Source organism: Fringilla coelebs (assembly GCF_963513975.1).
Source record: "Fringilla coelebs genome assembly, chromosome: 7".
NCBI lineage: Eukaryota > Metazoa > Chordata > Aves > Passeriformes > Fringillidae > Fringilla > Fringilla coelebs.
In genome coordinates this window covers 28075813-28094318 of record NC_140035.1, presented here as the reverse complement: position 1 = coordinate 28094318, position 18506 = coordinate 28075813, and the positions used below count along the sequence as shown (strand labels likewise).

Genomic DNA, 18506 nt, shown 5'->3' with positions numbered 1-18506 from the left:
GCCCGGCCTGGGGCGCCGCGGGAACTGTGCGGCGAGTCCGCGGTGCCGCCGGGGCGCATCTATTCCCGGGACTGGGATGGGGCCGCAGAGGTGGAAAAAAACCGGCGGCGCTAAACGTCCCCGGGACCGGGGGAGGGGGTCGGGTCTGCTCCGCCCCGGGGCGGGGCGCCGGTCGCGCATGCGCACGCCGTGACCTTCCTCACGTGTGTGCTGGCGGCGGCGCGGTCACTCGGTGCGGGCGGCGCGGGAGCATCATGGTGAGTGCCGGGGCCGCCGCCGCGCCATCACCCCATCGCTGCTGCGGCCCCGCTCCCGGACTGCCCCGCCCCGCGTGTCCGGCGCCGCGGGGACAGACAGTCCGCAGGGCCTGGCGGCGCCCCTGCTCCTCCCTGCGGCTGGGTCGCTGCCGGGGCCCCGAGCAACCGCGGCTACGCCGCCGCGCACGGGTGTGCTCAGTCGCTGCTGTGCCCGCGGGCAGCGCTGGGTCGCGGGGGTACGGTGGAGCCGGGGGGTGGCGGCGCCGCAAGGTCACGCAGTCCGTGGGGCAGAGGCGACTCCTGCGGCCGGCGCGGGGGCTGCGGGCCGGGACGTGGCGGGAGGTGTGCAGGGGCTGCTTTTGGCCGCGCAGACACTCGAGCTCAGGGTTCCTCCCCGCCGCAGTAGCGGGAGCAGCTCCGCGACAGCAGCGCTGCAGGGCAGGGCCGCGCAGGCCACGGCGGGTCTTTCCGGAGATAGATAAGAAACCTGGGCCACGCTCCGGAGCTCTCTTTCCTATAAGTTTTTATAGAGAAAAAGGAGAGTTTCACTGAGTTGCCCTTGTTCTCTCAGTGATACTTGATTCTTAGGATAATAATAACCTGAAGAATTAAAACTTAGTGTAAAATATTGATGGTCATAAATCTGGCAGCTTTATTTCAGGTAAACGTAGAACGGCTCTTTAAAAAGAGGGTCAGCGATATTATCTTCACAGAATGAAAACGTACACAACTGGCAGCCTTTTCCCTTGCTTATCTTTCATCCCTGTGCTGCTGGCAGCAGTCGAATACAGCATCTTCCATGTGCTGCCTTTTCTTCGCTCTCTGCCTGTGACTTTGCTTTCTGCCACTTCTCAAGTGTGTGTGAATACCGATGAGTGCTAGCAAAGGGCACACGGATGCCAGGCCCTTCTAGCTCTTTCTCTGAGTGTGGGCTCTGTGTACCTGTCTAGTGGAGCACTATCTCCATGTGACTTGGCAACCTGCCATATCTTTCCTTCTAAATCAAAGCAAGTTCCTTCTTCCTGACCCCCATGCATTTGCTTGCATTTATCTGGCCTATGGCAATTGGACTGCTGGTTCTGAAATGCAGACAGATAGCAGAAAGTAGCTGCAAAAAACCTCCAAACCTAAACCAAATGTGAGGGAAAAACCCAACAACTTAATAAAAATCCTTCACCTTGACTCTGCTTAAGCAGAAGTAGAGACCAAAGCAGTTGAGCTAGAAGGATGCCTATTTTCTCATTTTCAGGGCCTTGACTTAAACTTGTAATTTTTTCTGAATCTGTTTGTAGACGTTGGTATAAGTAAAAGCACTGTGGCTCAGGCTGCAAATTCTCACCTTTTTTTTTTGTGAAAGGGTAATGCTTCAAAGCACCTAAGAAAGACTGATAATGGGGCACCTGGCTAGACTTGTGCTTCTTCAGTGTAAACCTATTCACAAGTATAGGGGCAGGAGTCCTTAATCTTCATTAGATCTGTTTGTGAACTGGAGAAATCCAGTTCACATAATCAATAGTTGCATTTGCCAAGCTACAGAAACTAAAGGTTTGGTGTTAAAAGCCTAGAGGCCTTTCCAGACAGAGGAGTCTGCTCGTGAGTGGGTGATTTATTCCCCAGCTGGAGTACATCTTACTGCAGATGATTTGTCAGAATTGCCCAGCATCTGCCTGTGCCTTCAGGAGTTTCTGATGCAATCAGAGCTCGTATTTGCTGCTATTAAATAAGTGCCTAGCAGTTGTCTTACACTATTCATCTCTCTCAAAAGAAATCGTTGTGTTTCAGGGGTTTTAAAGCTCCTTTTAATTGCAGTTTTTGTTGTAATGGTTCTCTTGTTACAATGTACAATTACTTCCACAGGCAGGAAAAGCATTTAGGAAATTTCTTCCCCTCTTTGATCGTGTACTGGTTGAGCGATGTGCGGCTGAGACAGTAACCAAAGGAGGAATCATGATACCAGAAAAATCCCAAGGGAAGGTACTACAAGCAACAGTAGTAGCAGTTGGATCTGGAGGCAGAGGAAAGGTAATTACCCTGAAGGGCTAGAACCAGTAATGAATGGGGTGGTGGTAGCTGGAATATTGCCCTAAGAGTGGGATGGTCATACTGCAAAAGTGGTGATAGCTCACAAAAATGGATGACTGTGATAGCTGGAATTGCAAGTGGGGATTCAAAAAGCAGGTAGAAATCTCACATTGCCCTGACATGAATTCCAGCATTCCTTTAATCATTTGTAAAATGGAGTGGGGTTTCTTTGCCGTTGGTGGTGGGGGGTTTTTTGGGGAGGTGTTGGTGGTGTTAGTTTATATTAAATATGTAGACAGTGTTTTGTGTGATAACATGTTTCATCACATCTCAGCCAAAACCTTGAGGGACCAGCAGACTTCTTTGTTAAAATTATTATCCACCACAGCAGTGTTCAGTCAGTAGCAACAGTGGAAAACAGGTTAAATTTCAACCTGGGCACATTGCCTTGGCCTTTCTTTACCATCTGTCCCTCTCTACATCCCAGACTGGTTTGTGTCAGGATCTGATTTTTAATGGTTTGTATTGTGAAAGGGTGATAATATTTGACTAATGTGTTAATGTTTTGCTTATAATACAAAATTTAATTAAACTCTATCAGGTGTTTCTAAACAAGGGAATTGATGGCAACATTTACAGAAATTAGAAGGTACTTTTTAAACTGGCACTTAGAGAAATTATCCTTGGTTATAGATGGACTTTATACCTTGATTTTGCAAGGGGGTTTCATGGTTCTTTAAGTGATGTCCTATTCAATGTGTCAAGCAAAGACCTCACACTTATCATTACAGTCAAAACTAAATGCAGAGTTGTGATTTCCTGAATGTTTCTGTACATGGATGGATTGTTGCAGTTTGGAGGAATTCTATTACAGAAAAGTAAGGATTTTTTTCTTTTTTCAGAATGGCGAGATTCAGCCAGTGAGTGTAAAAGTTGGTGAAAAGGTTTTGCTCCCAGAATATGGTGGTACTAAGATCGTACTGGAAGATAAGGTAGGTTTCCCAGCTGTGTGAGTGCAAATCAGAATGGTTCCTGAAACCCCAGCGGTAAATACTGTGGTTACTTCTGGTGATAGCACCACTCAAGAAAGGGAGCAGCTGGATCCAGCCACCTGCTGACAGCTGTGCTACTGCTACTTCTGCCCCTGCATGAAAGGCAGCAACCACAGGAGCCTCTGGCCTGACCTTTGCTGGGTGGGGAAAATGTTCCATATGTCAAGTGCATATTAGAGGGAATCCAAAAAGGGTTGGGAATTCCTGGGGGCATCCTTGTTTTTGGCAGGGAAAGCCTGCAAAATTGTTTTCTAGCAGTTCTTGTGCTTTCCCACTGCTAGAAGTAGTAACTTGTTAGCTCTCCAAAGAGTGTCTTAGCAACAAAAAGAACTTCTTCAAGACTTAACTCTACATGTTGACTTCTTGGTTAGCTTGCTTTGATTTTGCACTTGATGACTGCAATAATGCTGACTCAGAACCAGACATTATTTGCAAAACAAGAAAAAGATTTACGTGACAGAAGCTAACGTTTCTTTTCTTTGCAGGACTACTACTTGTTTAGAGATGGTGACATTCTTGGGAAATATGTGGACTAAACCTGTTGCAGTATCAGTCATCCATTCCACTAAAATGCTGAAATTTTTCTTTCATCATGTAAATAATGTCCTTTATTTTATAATAAACAGGCATTGAGTCTTTGAAATAACTTGTGATCTCACTGTAACGATGGAACACAAATAAAAATATGTACAGTCAGAAATCAGTTGCTCTTGCTTGAGTTCCATTGAACAGTGAAATTTGGATGACCACCAACCAGCCTTAATTATTCCAAACAACATCATTTTATATCCTTATCTCTGTACTGAGATTGTAAAGGTCTTTACAATAAACTGATAAAACTATTCTGCTTCTGTCTCAGTTTCTGCTGTTGCTCAGTGAAACTGAGTCTCAATTGTGTAATGAGCTCTCTGCAACATTCAATGGTAGTAATATGTTATTTTCACCAAGTTTGTATAAAATGAGCTTAAAATGGTTACCAGACAGATACAGTCTTGCTGAGGACTTTTATCCTGCTCCCTTGCACATTGGACTCCTGAGATAGCATGGGTTCTTCTAACTTCTGTCTGAAGACTGAAAGGTTAAGGCACACAAACAGCCTGTCCCCCAGCAGCTGGAAGGAGCTTGGTACCAGTCATGTTTGTGCTGTAACAGAATCATCCAGTTCCCACATGGAGCACATAAGAATTAATGGTTATTCTCACTTCTTGCTCACTGAGCTTTGCCAATAGAAAATAAAAAAGCTCCCCCAGCCGTTAACCAGGCAGAAGTAGGGCTGATGCTGATCTTAAATGAAGCTTCTTTACTGATTACCACACTTATCACACCCAGATCTTGAGCTTTCCCTTAACTCAGGAGAGACCTGCTTTGACAAATTACATTTCCTTTACCCTTAAAACACCATTCCTAAATAGCAAGACATTGCCTTAAGTAATGCTGAAGCAATTAAATTTGCATATTCCTGTCCACCTTCTCTTGCCTTGATTCAGGGTTGTATGTGCAGGAGCACCCAAATCTGCACTGTTCCTGAGGAGGCTTTCAAAGCTGGGGCGCACTGAGGGATCTTGTGCAGCCTAAAAACAGACACTGCCTTAAAGTGCTTTTGGGGTAGTCCTAGTGAAGTCAGTCAAGTAGGTGGCTTATTGCTGCTGAAACTTCATTGGCAGGAATTAAACTTCACTTTTTTCCCATTCTAGTTATGCAGATAGGAACTCAGCACTGCTAGATACATTATAACACTTGTTCCAGAGGTACCAGTAAAGAATTGTAACAAAATATTTTTCAGATCTCCACTCAGATGCTGCAGTGAGGGACTCAAGCTCTGACACAGTTTGAAACACTATTATTTTCTGCCAGCACAAAGTCCCTGCCCTGGGCTAGGCAGCACAGAGGTCACTGGAGCCATGCTTTTCCCTAGATGCCATTGATCACCCAGCCATTCCAGCAGGAGCTGCATTTGCCAGGCTTGGCTGCAATGTCTTTTGCTCCCCTTTGCTGTGAGGTGCTTGCTCTTGGCTGCTTATCTCTGCTTGCTCTGGAGTTGAAGACAAACCAGGGGGGTTTGCTCCAGGGGTTAAATTTGTACTGAACTATGGACAGACGGGGAAGATGCTAAATTAATAAAAATATACTTTTTAGTATCAAAGACCTACATCTTGAAATCTGCCCTATTGCAGTTTTACTTTGGTACTTACAGCACTGCACCTTCAAGCTGAAACTTAAGATAATCACACCCCAAGGACCTTGCAAGACAATTGATTGTGCAATGAAACACAAACTCCCTGGGAAGCAGTATCTTCTACTGCAGCCTGCAGGCCTTTATCTCCCAGGATAAGGCACGAAGCCTGCTGCAGTCACACCGCAAAGAAGAGAACGTATTTTAAATATTTACAAACAGCTTAGAGACACTATACGCCATCTCAAGATGCAGTAGGAATTAACTGCCAACAGATAAATGTTCAGGCCTAAAATTTCAGCATTTCTTTCCATAATGGCTCTAAAAGACATGAACTGCATAGGATCACTGAGCCCTCACCACAAAACCTGGCTGCCCCCAGCTCCACTTTCAGCCCAGCAGGTTTTCAGCAGCTGGATACAATGCCTATTTATTAAAATATTAAATGCCTATTTATTATAGAAATAAAATATAAAATGCCTATTTATTAAACTTAGCATGGCTGTATCAAGTACAGTTTATGTAGGTGATTAAAAACAGAAGTCACACTTTATGGGAATAAGTGGATGTGGGGCAAAATTGTGTTCCTAGGCCTAATTGAATGGAGGACATGCTGGAACATCTGCTGCATTGACAGGAACGTTCCATCCTTGCACCACAAGGCTCTCACTGCAAGCAAGGACAAGGCAACTGCCCCCCAGCCAAGGTGATCCATCTTGTTACTGCCTCTCAGACCGTGACTGTGTGCCAAATCCCATATCCCTCGCGTTCTTCAGGCAAGGACAGACAATCAATCACAAACCCTCTGTCTTTACTGTGTTCTTCCTGTAGGAAGTTATGCTGCATTCCACTGTTTTCTACACAGTTTAAAAACTTCAGTTTTGGTGTAAATGCTGCATATTGCCCCACCTGCTTTTTCGAGGGGATACAGTCTTCAGTCTTTCTTCAGTCTGTCTGAATCACAAGGAAACCAGGTGGACTCCATCTTTTGCAGCTTACTTTTCATAACACTTCAGAATAGCTTCCATTCTCAGCAGCTGTAGTGTTTTCAGAGAGCTTTTCTCACCCTGGTTATGTTATAATAATAAAAGGATGGAACTTTTATATGCCAATAGAGAAGAAAGGACAGACAGGTCCCTAACAGCATATGCATGCTTGATAAAATTTTGGCCAAATATTCAAATTTTCATTATTGAAGGCCATAAGATGAAGACCAGCTGAAAACCCAAAACTGAAATTACTCTTGTTCAGATTTTGTTCAAAAGCAGCTTGAAATTGAATGAAATAAAACTAATAAGCATCTTCCAGGAATACAGGATTAATTATCAAAGGGCAATGCAAGATACCCTCCAGAATTCAAGGTCTTAATAAACAAGACAGATTTATTTCTTTTTTTCTGCAGACACATGAACCATCTTCAGACTGAACTAACAGAGACATATTTTTCTCTGAGAGATATTTCTTCACAGTCAGATTTGTTTCCATGTTAAAAGCAAGATGGCCATGAAATAAAAGTCAGGGACAAATGGAAATGTCAAATCCCCAACTTGTCTGTGCTTTAAGGTTAAGCCTTGAATATGGTGATAGGGGAAAAAAACCCAAAGTCACAACAATAAAAAAAAATGCAAACAAACTGCTGAATTTTGAAGGACTCAAGCAGCTAGAACTGCTTGTGTTTTGAAACTGGCTAATAATAATATCAATCTCATAAAAAAAATAATGTTGGAATACAGCTGGTCTAAAGAAGTACTAGGACATTTCTACTCCTCATTGCAACGCACCGATTTCTCACAGCATTTAAACCTTTCGATGGTTTCTTACACAAACCGGGTTTCGCCACACTACCCGAAGAGCTGACAACCCTGGGGCAGGAATGCTGGCCAGGAGTAAAAAAGTAACTACTGCAAACCGAACTCAGGCGCCTGCAGGCAGGAATGCCAAGCTCCGCGTTACAGTGTAACGTGAGAGGAGCTGCCTCAGCCGGCAATAGAAACCGCGGGTTAGCTGGGGCAGGCGCTGAGCGTCCCCATTCCTGCTGCCCCGCACATCGCCCAGCTCTCGGCTCCAGCCTGGCTCCGGAGCAAGGCAGGGGCCTGCTCGCGGCCTTGCCCAAGCCAAGTCAGCATTCAAAGTGCACTTCTCTTTCTGATGGGAAAGCCTCATGAGAGACTTCTCAGTGTTTTCGATCTAGAAATGTTTCACAAACTGGAACTCTCACTGCGTAGAAGGAAAGGGTTTTAACATGTTATTTATAGCAAAATAATTGAGTGAAAGGGGAAACTACAACCAGCACTCACCCTGAAACGCGGTGGGACAGGGACAGCACCAGGTAGCAATCAGCCTGCCCCACTTTGCAGAAACACCCCACAGCTGCCACCATTTATTCCTTGATTGTGTGAGGGAGGTGTCTCATGGTACCTCGCTGCTTCATCGTTCTTGCACACAGACAGAAGCAATTCACCCCTCCTTACTCTGTACTCATTTCTACCACGTATTTTAGAGAAACAGAACAACTTTCAAATAATTTTCTTCTCACTTACCCTACAGAAATAGTTTGAGTCACTCCGGTCTTTCAAAATGTTTACTTGCTTGTAAGGGAGACGTATTTATCAGCCAGCTATGAAGTAACAGTGTCTTTTTTGTTTTCTTCGCAAACAGAGTCAACACCTGACTCAGTAAACCTTGAAACCGGAGCTGTTTGCCATTAGTACAGCAGTTTGTGCCCTCTGCACACCAAGCTCACAGGGGTCTCAATCCTGCCTTTGGAAACCTAGAAAGGCTTCCTACCTACTTTAAAATTCTTTTGCCCCAACCAACCTTTCCTAGGGTGGGGGTTTACTCATTATTTAAAAAAAAATCTTGAATATTAAACTCTGAATAATTTTTAAATCCACACCCTTATAGTTTGTGTTGCATAGAGCATCAGGGGCTCGGTTGTACAGACACAAGCGAGGACTAACCTTGCGTGAGCGCACGCACAGCCGGGGCTGGCGGGGGGATGCTGATCAAACGGGATGAAACACGATGGATTTCCTCAACAACCACTCAGCCCGCCAATTTCCGTGCGAGGCTTCGCCTCACAAACCGGGTCACTCGCCGCGACACCGGCCCTGCCGCGCAGCCCCGAGCGGCCGCCCCAAACCTCCCCACCCTCGGCTCTGTGTGTGTGTGTTGTCTCTCGGGAATACAAAACTCTGCTCCGATGCCGCGCTCACAGGGAACCGTCCATGGCCTCCAGCGCCGCGCGGAGGAGAGCGCGTCCGGGGCGCTCGGCGGCCGGGCGGGAAGGGGCCGGGACGGGGAGCGGTGCGGCCTCACCACGGCCACCGCCCCTCACGGCCGCCGCGCTTTCTCTCGCGAGAAGCCGTTCCCGTTCCCGCCCCCGCCCCGCGGCTGTTCCCGCCCCGCCCCGCCCCGCTCGGCCCCGACATCCGGGCCCCGCGGTCGCTATGGTCATGGCGGAGGGCACGGCCGTGCTCCGGCGGAACCGCCCGGGCACCAAGGCCCAGGTGAGTTGCGAGTTGCCGCCGCCGTCACCCTGGCCGCCGGGCGAGCGGGCACGGGCAGCGCCGCCGCCGGGGCCCAGCGGCCAGCGGGGGCGGCGCCGAGGGTCGCGCCAAGGGCCGCGCCGGGCCTACCGAGGCCGGGGCGGCGGCGGCCCCGCTGCCGGGATCGCTTTGTTCGCGGGGCAGCGGGCGAGACCCAGAGGCTGCGGGGGAGCGGGCCGGGGACGGCGGCGGCTCCTTCCCCGCGGGCTCGGCGGAAAGGCCGCCGGGGCTTCCAGGCTGCGGGTTGGGAGCGGAGATCGCGTCGGGCCCGGTTGGCCGAGGGAGGCGCCGCGTCCCGCAGCGCGGGGGCCTCGGCCGGGCCGGAGAACGAACACCTGTGACAGCCGGGCGTGAGCGCGGGCCGGGCGCCGCGCCCGCTCCGCAGGTTGGTGCAGGCAGGGCGGCTCCCCGGTGCTGTCAGGCACTGCTGTCGTTCCTGCTGTGAAAATACCGAGAGCACGTTCCGGGAGTGAGCTCATGACCCTGCACTGGGCTCCGGGGGGAGCTCGGCGCCGTCAGAGCGACCGTACCTGCCTGCCCTCCCAGAGAGAACTCATCATTCCCTTACGTAATTGCACACAGGGAAATTCTGGTGTCACATCGCTTCCCTTAATCAAAATTGAATTCATTAGTTTCTGAGGTTTCACGGTCAGCTGGAACAGGCACACCTCAAACACGGCAGCTGCATTTTTTAGATTATTTCAGAGAGATGATCTGTCAGACCTCTATGTGAGACTTTCCCCTCTGCTTTTGGGAGATCTCATGGTGGGAAAGGAGCTACGTATGACAAGTGTCTTCTCCTGTCATAGCATAGAAGTAAAATTATTACACAATCCTGTAAATCAGGTCATTCTATGCATGTTTAATCTGTGAAGGAGATGTGTGCCTTTGATAAATTTGGGGTATTCTGAAAAACAGCTGGATATAGACCTAGGTTTGGGCAACTGTTATGAAACTAATGTAGATTGAAGAGTTTTGTGTTTAGTGATGATAATTTCTCTCCATAGATATGATTTTTCTTTGTGTGGTTCTATTTAATGGTTGTTTTTTGGATGACACTGATATAGCTGTTTAGTTTGCAAATACAATTAGGTAATGATATTTCAACAGTGGATATTCACTTGAGGTATTTTTGCCAGAGCTGACTTGCTCTCTCAGGAACAGATTGCCAAGCTTTGCTGTTGGGACATTTTCATTGAGTCATTGCACCTACTGGGATGACTGCAGCAAGCTGATGTGTAGCATCTCTGTGTGATATGAGGGAGCAGCACCAAATTTTAGATGCGAAAAATGCTCAGTAAGAAAATGCCTGTGGTTGGGATGATCGTGGGTGCAGCACGTGTGGACTGCTGCAGAACACAGGTGCAGCTGGATCTGAGGTGAAACTTCAGCAAGGCTTTATCATTAACAAGGCTGATAAGCATCCAGAAATTTAATTAAGGCATACTGACCTTACTAGAGGTAAGGTGGGAATGTGGTACCAGGTTAGGCCAGCACAGTGTTGCGTGATCTCAGTTCAGAGATGTTTTTCTTGCTGTGTCACCACTGGGAGTTTTAGTTTCATAACCAGAGTATGCTGCTGCTCTCTGCAGACCTCTTCTTCCCCACTGCTGCCTGGTCTGACACCTGCAGTGGGTGCTATGTGCTGGATTTAATGGAACAAATGCAGGCTCTGGGTGTTACGGCAGGGGTGTTCACCTGCCGAGTCATGCAGAGCTTTTCATTTCAAGGTGTGCTGCTGCTGCAGTGCTGGGAGTGTAAATCCTCTCCCTCTTCCTGCCAGGACTGTGTGCTGCTTCTGTTCAGATGCAGCTTCCTGGAATTGTATCAACTCCATCTATTTTCCCGCATGCTCAGGCTTATTGTAGACTGTGTGCCTTTCTTCCTCCCCCTGTGGTTTTGTTACATTGCTTTAAACTTTCTTTTTTCAAAACAGGATTTCTACAACTGGCCTGATGAATCCTTTGAAGAAATGGATAGTACATTAGCTGTCCAGCAGGTATTGCTACTTACAAGAAATGCTGTTAATGAGTGCAGTTTCCCAGGTTTTGTGTTCTGGTATATAAAACTGAACAGGGCTTGATATTTATCTACTTAGGGAGTTGCTGCACAGCAGTGAATTTGCTAAGCACCTATGTATATTAACAAATTAATGGTTAATTTTATTTGCAGAAATAACTTAAATTCCCGTGTCTGGTTTAAACAAATGAGATTTAGGAAAATGGTGGGGGTTTCTCCATTCTTTTACTTTTTTTAATTAAAGAAAGGCATTTTTCAGATCTGGGATTTTTAATACCAGTTTCCTTACCCTGCCCCATCTATTTTTGAACTTTTTAGTCTCTCAATAATTTAAGTAAAAGTTAAGCCCCTCCAAGATGTAATGTTCTAAATATACTTTCTTACTGTAATTACAACAAGATCTAGTTTTATTTCTACTCCCTCCCCAGTATATTCAACAAAACATAAGGGCAGACTGTTCCAACATTGATAAGATCCTTGAACCTCCCGAAGGCCAGGATGAAGGTGTATGGAAGTATGAACATTTAAGGTAAAAATCCATCTGTTGTTAACATTCTGTCTTGGTTCTAAGTTTTGTTCATTGATGCTGGTAGTGAATCTATTTGAATGTGACACATCAAAACTAACTTAAATGAAACTTGATTTTTCCACTGTTAAATATTGGTATTACTTTCTGATTTCCCTGTTATTTCTAAAGATTTATAATGTGCTCTGATCTTAATGTTTTATTTTAAAGAAACTATTTTTACCTCACTTCTTGAATAGGAAGATATAGTCATGAATTTTCAAAGCACTTTCCCATAGTATTGTCAGTTCTCCATCTCCACTAATGGGTAATGTGATTTCCAGATGCCCCCAGTGCTGTTTATGAAACTAGCAGGCAAATGGCAGGGACAGCAAGAGTACCTGTGTCTTACAGTTCTTTTTCTGCTTGTAAGGAAACAAACCTTTTTGTCCACTTCTGTTTTTTTAAGTTGCAGTACAATACTTTCACTAAATGATATGTTAAACTCTGCTGTCAGTGAAGAATTAAACTATAATTGTTTAGCTGAGTGAAAAAAAAAACATCTGCTGGTATGAAGATCAACGTGTCTAAGCTGTTTTTTATGAGATACTTGCAGTGAGGAAACAAATAGCTGATTTTGATGCTGCTGTGTTCAATTTCTTTTAGACAATTCTGCCTTGAGCTCAATGGACTAGCTGTCAAACTTCAGGTAATTATTTTCTTGAGACATTTTGTCAGGGAGGAGACTTTTTTGTTCTGTGTAGATTGCAGAGTTTTTTCTAAATATATACACGCAGGGCTAAGCAGTGCTTGGAGGTTTTGTAATATTTTACGGGCATATGGCACATAACCCTTTTGGGGGGTGGACAGGGCAAGGAAGTGATTTGAAAAGATCGGCTCCTTTTTGCTGCTGGGGTTTTTTCTTAACTGAACAATTGTTTTAACAGAGTGAATGTCACCCTGACACATGTACTCAGATGACAGCAACTGAACAGTGGATTTTTCTTTGTGCAGCTCATAAAACTCCCAAAGAGGTATGGATGTATTTTGGAAAACTGACTCCAGTGATGCAGGAATTTTCTTTCCCAGTTCATAGGGAGCCTGTTAGAGGTGGCTTCTCTAGGCAAACTGAGAGCTTAGGTGGGTTAATATCATTTGAGCTACTCTTCTTTACCATTCTGTAGTGTTTTACAGAGGAACAGTTCGCATTTTTACCTCAGTATTAGCAGCTTTGCACATTCCCCTTTTCTCTCTGGGTTGGTGTTGACCCTGCCTGAAACTCAAAGGAAAAAAGCTCTTTGTTTAACTGATAGAAGAGCCCATGCTGAGAATGGGCTCTCATTTCAAACCTTGGCCTTGATCATCCGCAGTGTAAACCTGACACTCCAAACGTGACTGCATGTGCTCATTCTTAGGGCAGTTACTCCAAAAAGGTGGTGGAGTCATGAAGATGTTTCTAGTCAAGTGGGTTTATCAGCATGGCATTCGCTTGTCTTCCTCCATGTCCAGTTAGTTTAAACTTTATTCAAATCTTCTGTTAAACCACTTGGTACATCTTTGGGGTTTTTTTGCCTTCAGATAATCTTTGTTGCTTTTGGTTATGATGGTAGTGCAGTTTGTCATATTTATGTTTCACATTCCAGAATACGGTATTGGTTCTTTTTAACCTTATTTTTCTTGTCCTGTAAGATCTTTTTTCTTGTTTTGTTCTGCTTTTACTTTCCTGAGATGTTTTGATTTAGCCAACTTCCCACTCTCTCCCTAGTCAGCACCTTGGCATGTCTAGCAGTGTGGTCCCCAGCTAGACTGGAGAACGTCAGGCTTTTTTTTATCTCTGAGCATGCAGCATTCATCTCCTGTTTTCCATGGCAGTAGCCACCAGCTCATGGTCAGACAGGGGCTGATGGAACCTTGAACTGCTGAGAGAAATGTACAACTGACAAGTCTTGTTCCTGAAATTGGTGAATGGGCAATGGACAGACATTCTTTCTCTCAGTCTGGCTCAGTCCATCTTTTCTTCTTTAGGTGTACTTAATTGCAGAGCCAGGGATGGCTTGTTACATACACACATGTATGATTTTAGTTTTCTTTGCCAAAGCAAAAAGCACTGATAGATTTAGGTGCAGACTTGGTTTTAGAGCCTGTAAAAGAACAAGTCTGGCAACTTCACTGTGTGGGAAACAAATGAGCTGTGAGGTAAAAATCATATTTCCTTTCAGTGTACTTCTGGCATGTATTTTTATTATACAGCTTTGTTCAAGGAGAGGCATAAAATTCACTACTCACGTGCATAATGGCATTGCCATAGTAACTTTTTCTTGAAATAATTTTCACGGGTTGTGAAGCAGAGCGAAGTAGTAACTCACTTAAGAAGGAAATGTAGTTATACATACACAGTTATACCTTTAGACAAGCTATGTGAAACTTCTGGGAATAAAAATGACTGATGAAGTTCAAAGCATCAGAAAATATAATGTTTCTTTTTAAATAAGTTCTGACAATGTCATGCATGTGCTCACTCACTGTCTGTTTCTGTAGTGTCCTGCTATAGACTACACCAGGCACACACTTGATGGAGCTGCATGTCTTCTGAATAGCAATAAATATTTCCCCAGCAGGTAAAAACATTTTCTCTTGGGAGGAGGGAGAGGAGGAGGGAGGAGGCTGGAACTTAAGACAGCAACAAAGCCCAGGGAAAAGTGTCATGCATGTTTCACGGACTACTGTTGGAACTATCAAAAATCCTGCAGCTCTTAGGAGTTGGGAGGCCTATTGCCACTTCTAAGCCAAGGAAGAATTCTGGCTTATTCAAATAGTTTGCTATTTACTGGAGCTAAGGAATGCTTTTTAGGTAAAAACTCTTTTAGTGATACCTATTAGTGGTATGGGGCTTCATTGGAGTAGTGCCCACCTAGATAAGAGGATGGCATTTGGACAGATGTTGCACCTCAAACACCTTCAACCGGACAGCACCAAGACCCTCCAGAAGCCAAGACTAACCTGCTGTGGGACATGGCAACCACAGAAGACAGGCTACTGAATGGGCAGGTCACCTCAGAGAAAACTCCTTGCACAACTCAAAATTGTGCTTCTTGAGGAATTCAGTAGTATAGGCAAGGAGAGGCAACTGGAAGTCTCTTTTTTCCTCTGCCCATAAAGCCTAGAAACCAGAGATCCAGCCTTTACCAAAATAACTGATGATGACTAATTACAGGCAGAACTTCTGTGTAGTCAGAGTACAATTTGTAAATGTGGAGCTTGCACCAACAAGTCTAAATCTCATATGCAATTATGCAGAATAGTTTTAACAATCAAAATTTATGTCAACATGTTCCTTAGTAGTCATTTCATTAGAGCAGTTGTGTAACCTTTCTCCTGCTGCTTACAGGGTTAGCATAAAGGAATCCTCTGTAGCCAAATTAGGATCAGTGTGCCGAAGGATTTACAGGATATTTTCACACGCTTATTTTCATCACCGGCAGATATTTGATGAATATGAAGTAAGTAGTATCTTGAAAGCAGGGTATTTACTGAAGTTACAGCTGTGATAGAGTTTTGTAAAATATTTTAGTCCTACTAGAAGCTCTGTATTCAAATGAAGATTGATTACAGTAGATTCCAGTTTTGTAAGAACTGAAAAGCTGTTACACTTACATATACACGCAAAAATTCATTTATGTGGCTAGTGTTTCCCTTCATTTAGATAAAAAGCCAGAATTGGAGGTTTTTCCACAGACAACTCAAATTCATCTTGTATTTAAGAATCCTGGATGTATTCAAGCACAGTACAGTTAGTACTGCTTACAAATATATATCTCCTGTTTGTGTATGTTGCACAACAGTTAAGGAATTCCAATTGTGTAACGGTAAAGAATCAGAGTAATTGAGGGCAACTTGTGCACAACCAGTAACCTTATTTTTGTAATGGGAAAGTAGAAATTAATAGATAGAAAGGAGATAAGGGGTAGAGCTAAATATAAAAGGGAACCTTTTCCAAATCCCACTGAAAGATTCTGGAACAAATGCTTGTGCCCTGTTGTGTTGGAGATAGACAAGAACATATTTAAATATTTAAAAGTATGGTTCTGAAACTCCTCCTACATGCACTAAATGCTGTTAAATTGAGTGTGACTGAAGCCTCAATTTCAGTAGGTTTCTTAGTATTTGTAGTAACTATAAGCAACCAGTAAAATATAAAATAAGCAATGACTTACTAATTAAGCTTGACTAAGACCTGTAAATGTAATGAGATGATTACATAGAACAGGCTTTTTGTTTAGCATGTTCCTCATAATGGTTTAAAATAATCCTTCTGTACATACTGTTTTTTTCCCTTTTTTCACCTCCAGAATGAAACTTTCTTGTGTCACCGGTTCACTAAGTTTGTGATGAAGTATAATCTGATGTCCAAGGATAACCTGATTGTACCAATTTTGGAAGAAGAAGTGCAAAATTCAGTGTCAGGGGAGAGTGAGGCATAATGGCAAAAGCAGTACAGAATCCTGTACTGAATATAAACAAAACATTAATTATGTACTGTATATATCACTTTAGACACTTCAATCACGTATCTTCATAGCTTTGTTTAGTATACTTTTTGTATGCTGTGTGCATTGCCTTTTAATATGGGAAATACTTCTAAGTTATTCATGAGCTGTATATTCATCTATGTGGCACTCATGGTTTTTAAATAAAAATAGTAGTATCTGTTTATAATGCCTGTTAATAAAAGAATTTACAGTTCTCTAAAAATGCTGCTAAACAATCATTGAATTACAATCCTGAAGATGTGTCTGATTAGGTGGGGCAAAAGTGAGATTACGATTTCACAGCAAGCCATTTTGTAATGCAGTAGCTATATTAAGTCTTAGTTCAAAGATTATCACCTTAAATATATAATTCTGCAGGAAGCTTCTTGCAATGTAGCTTATTCCTAATTTACCTTTTATTTTTTTAAAATGGCTTTGAAGATTTACTTCTGGATATGCATATTGCTGTATGTGCATATCCAGATACTAACAGGATCTATAGTATTAACCAAAAGGACAATTTCACTATGGTATTGAACATATATATTCTTGATATATATCTAACACACTTTCTGGACTTTTTTTTTGTCAGCAGTGGGGGTTTGTATGCAGCAGGGGACAGGTGCTGTCCTGTTAAGGCAGACTTCTGCTGTTCTCCAGTCCACAACCTCTCTAAAGAATACCTGTGCATATTTATGGCAACTGCTTACAGATTATACCTCAGCTGTTCATGTTACACTACATAACACACTGGCACAGTCTCTGCTTGTATTCCTAGTCAAAACATGCTACATACCTGAAATATCCAATCCGATTCTTTGCAAGAGTTAATTCTGTTTTCAACATACATTTGTTTCTCTTCATTTACCTTAACCATATTGACAGAGAGATTGGGATTCATGCTTCTGGTTCCCTATCAGGTGTCTGTTTCAAGTTGTGTTTGCAGATTTGCAATAACTGAAGTTCCATGAGTGCTGCTTAATTGTGTTTTGTCTAGAAAGATAGAATTAAATGTTTTAGAGATGCATATAAGAGAAATACTGCTAAGTGTACATGAATGCAGGGTCTAAAAGCAGTAGCAGTGTTCTTGAATGAATTTTGCTTTGCTGTTTAAGAAGTCAGCTTGTTTCTCTGAGGTTGACAGGAGCCCTCTTTATTTCTTTCAGCAGGTCAGAATGGGCTAGCTCAGCTAGTTCCAGTAATTTACACTTTGTTTTCTACATTACATTTACATGGAAAGAAGGGAGTCCACATATTTTTACTAAGTGTTTTTTCATAATATACTAAACATGCCTTAAATTCTATTTTTCTTTATATGAATCAAGCACACCTCAAGCAACTGTTATCACCTGGATGTAAAGGGAATATGAACAATGAGAAAATTGAGAGACTAAGCTTAAGTACTTCAACAGCTGTGTTCTTCAGCAGCTTCTTGTCTCATGTTTATCATTGTATTTAACTGTCAGCAGGGTAATTGCATGAGATGTTGTCAGAGTGAAGTAGCTTTAGTTACTGTCTATACACTTAGCTGTAACTTGCCTTGTATAGACCAGGTTACCTGATTTTGATAGATACCTTGGGGTTTGTACTGCTGGTAGGAGGATGTTTTCTGGAGGTAGTAAAATGTATTTAGCTCGTTACTGTCTGCTCTAGGACCATCCATGTGTGGCTCCTTTGTACAGTCACTCTGCATGTGTATATTGGCCACAGTGACTGGGACAGGCAAAAACATGGGACTGGTGTTGCTAATTACATTTCCTCTACAAAATTGAAGAAAATGATGTGGTGCTCAGGACTGCATTAAAATTTTAAACCTCTTCCTCTTATGCTTTAAGAGTTTAACTTCAAAACAAAACTCTGGAAGTTTGAATCCTGTTTATTCTCATTCAGATTTGCACTGTAAAATTGACTTGCTATACTAAGCTGATTTTATATAAGGCCTAAGTGAGACACTGCTTGTATTTTCCCTTGCTATTGTTTACATGAGTACTGTGTACACACATGTGCCTGGATGGTACCATAAAACTTCAGTTAGCCTAAGCAAACCATTGATTTGTCTAATAAATATTAACAGGTTTAATTTAGACTTTACATCATAGGGAAACTGAGACTGTCTTTGAATTATATTGTAAAAAAAGGATAAAATTAAACTGTTTCTTTATCCATACCACTATATTTTGACAAGTTATTCTCTTTTTTCATGTTGTCTGAGAACATAGCAACTGTTTCCAACAGACCCTTGGGTGCTCCCCCATCTCTGCTCCAAGGTGTGCTCAAGTCGGGTTGTCTTTCTTCTTTCCAAAGCAGAAAAATAAAGTACTCATTAGGAACTTGCAAGTCAGACCTCAAATTTACACACTCCTCACATCAGAACATGCTGGTTCCACAGTTAATATGGGAG

At 43.5% G+C, this 18506-nt stretch overlaps 1 protein-coding gene across 3 annotated transcripts; it reads left to right on the top strand.

Annotated features, from left to right (window-relative positions):
- The first annotated feature begins 2 nt into the window (after window positions 1–2).
- On the top strand, window positions 3–16767 carry LOC311155918 (MOB-like protein phocein). Of its 3 annotated transcripts, XM_084209403.1 has the most exons (9): window positions 3–257; window positions 2115–2279; window positions 10989–11051; window positions 11500–11600; window positions 12243–12285; window positions 12524–12610; window positions 14115–14194; window positions 14965–15076; window positions 15926–16767. In XM_084209403.1, the coding sequence occupies exons 1-9, from the start codon at window positions 255–257 to the stop codon at window positions 16055–16057; spliced, it is 786 nt and encodes a 261-aa protein (XP_084065529.1). In that variant the 5' UTR covers window positions 3–254; the 3' UTR covers window positions 16058–16767. The 3 variants fall into 3 exon arrangements, with proteins under 3 accessions (XP_084065529.1, XP_084065528.1, XP_084065527.1); XM_084209401.1 differs by lacking the exons at window positions 3–257; window positions 2115–2279 and adding an exon at window positions 8921–9013; XM_084209402.1 differs by lacking the exons at window positions 10989–11051; window positions 11500–11600; window positions 12243–12285; ... (2 more) ...; window positions 14965–15076; window positions 15926–16767 and adding exons at window positions 3182–3271; window positions 3817–4031 and having other exon boundaries at window positions 112–257.
- Window positions 16768–18506: the final 1739 nt, after the last annotated feature.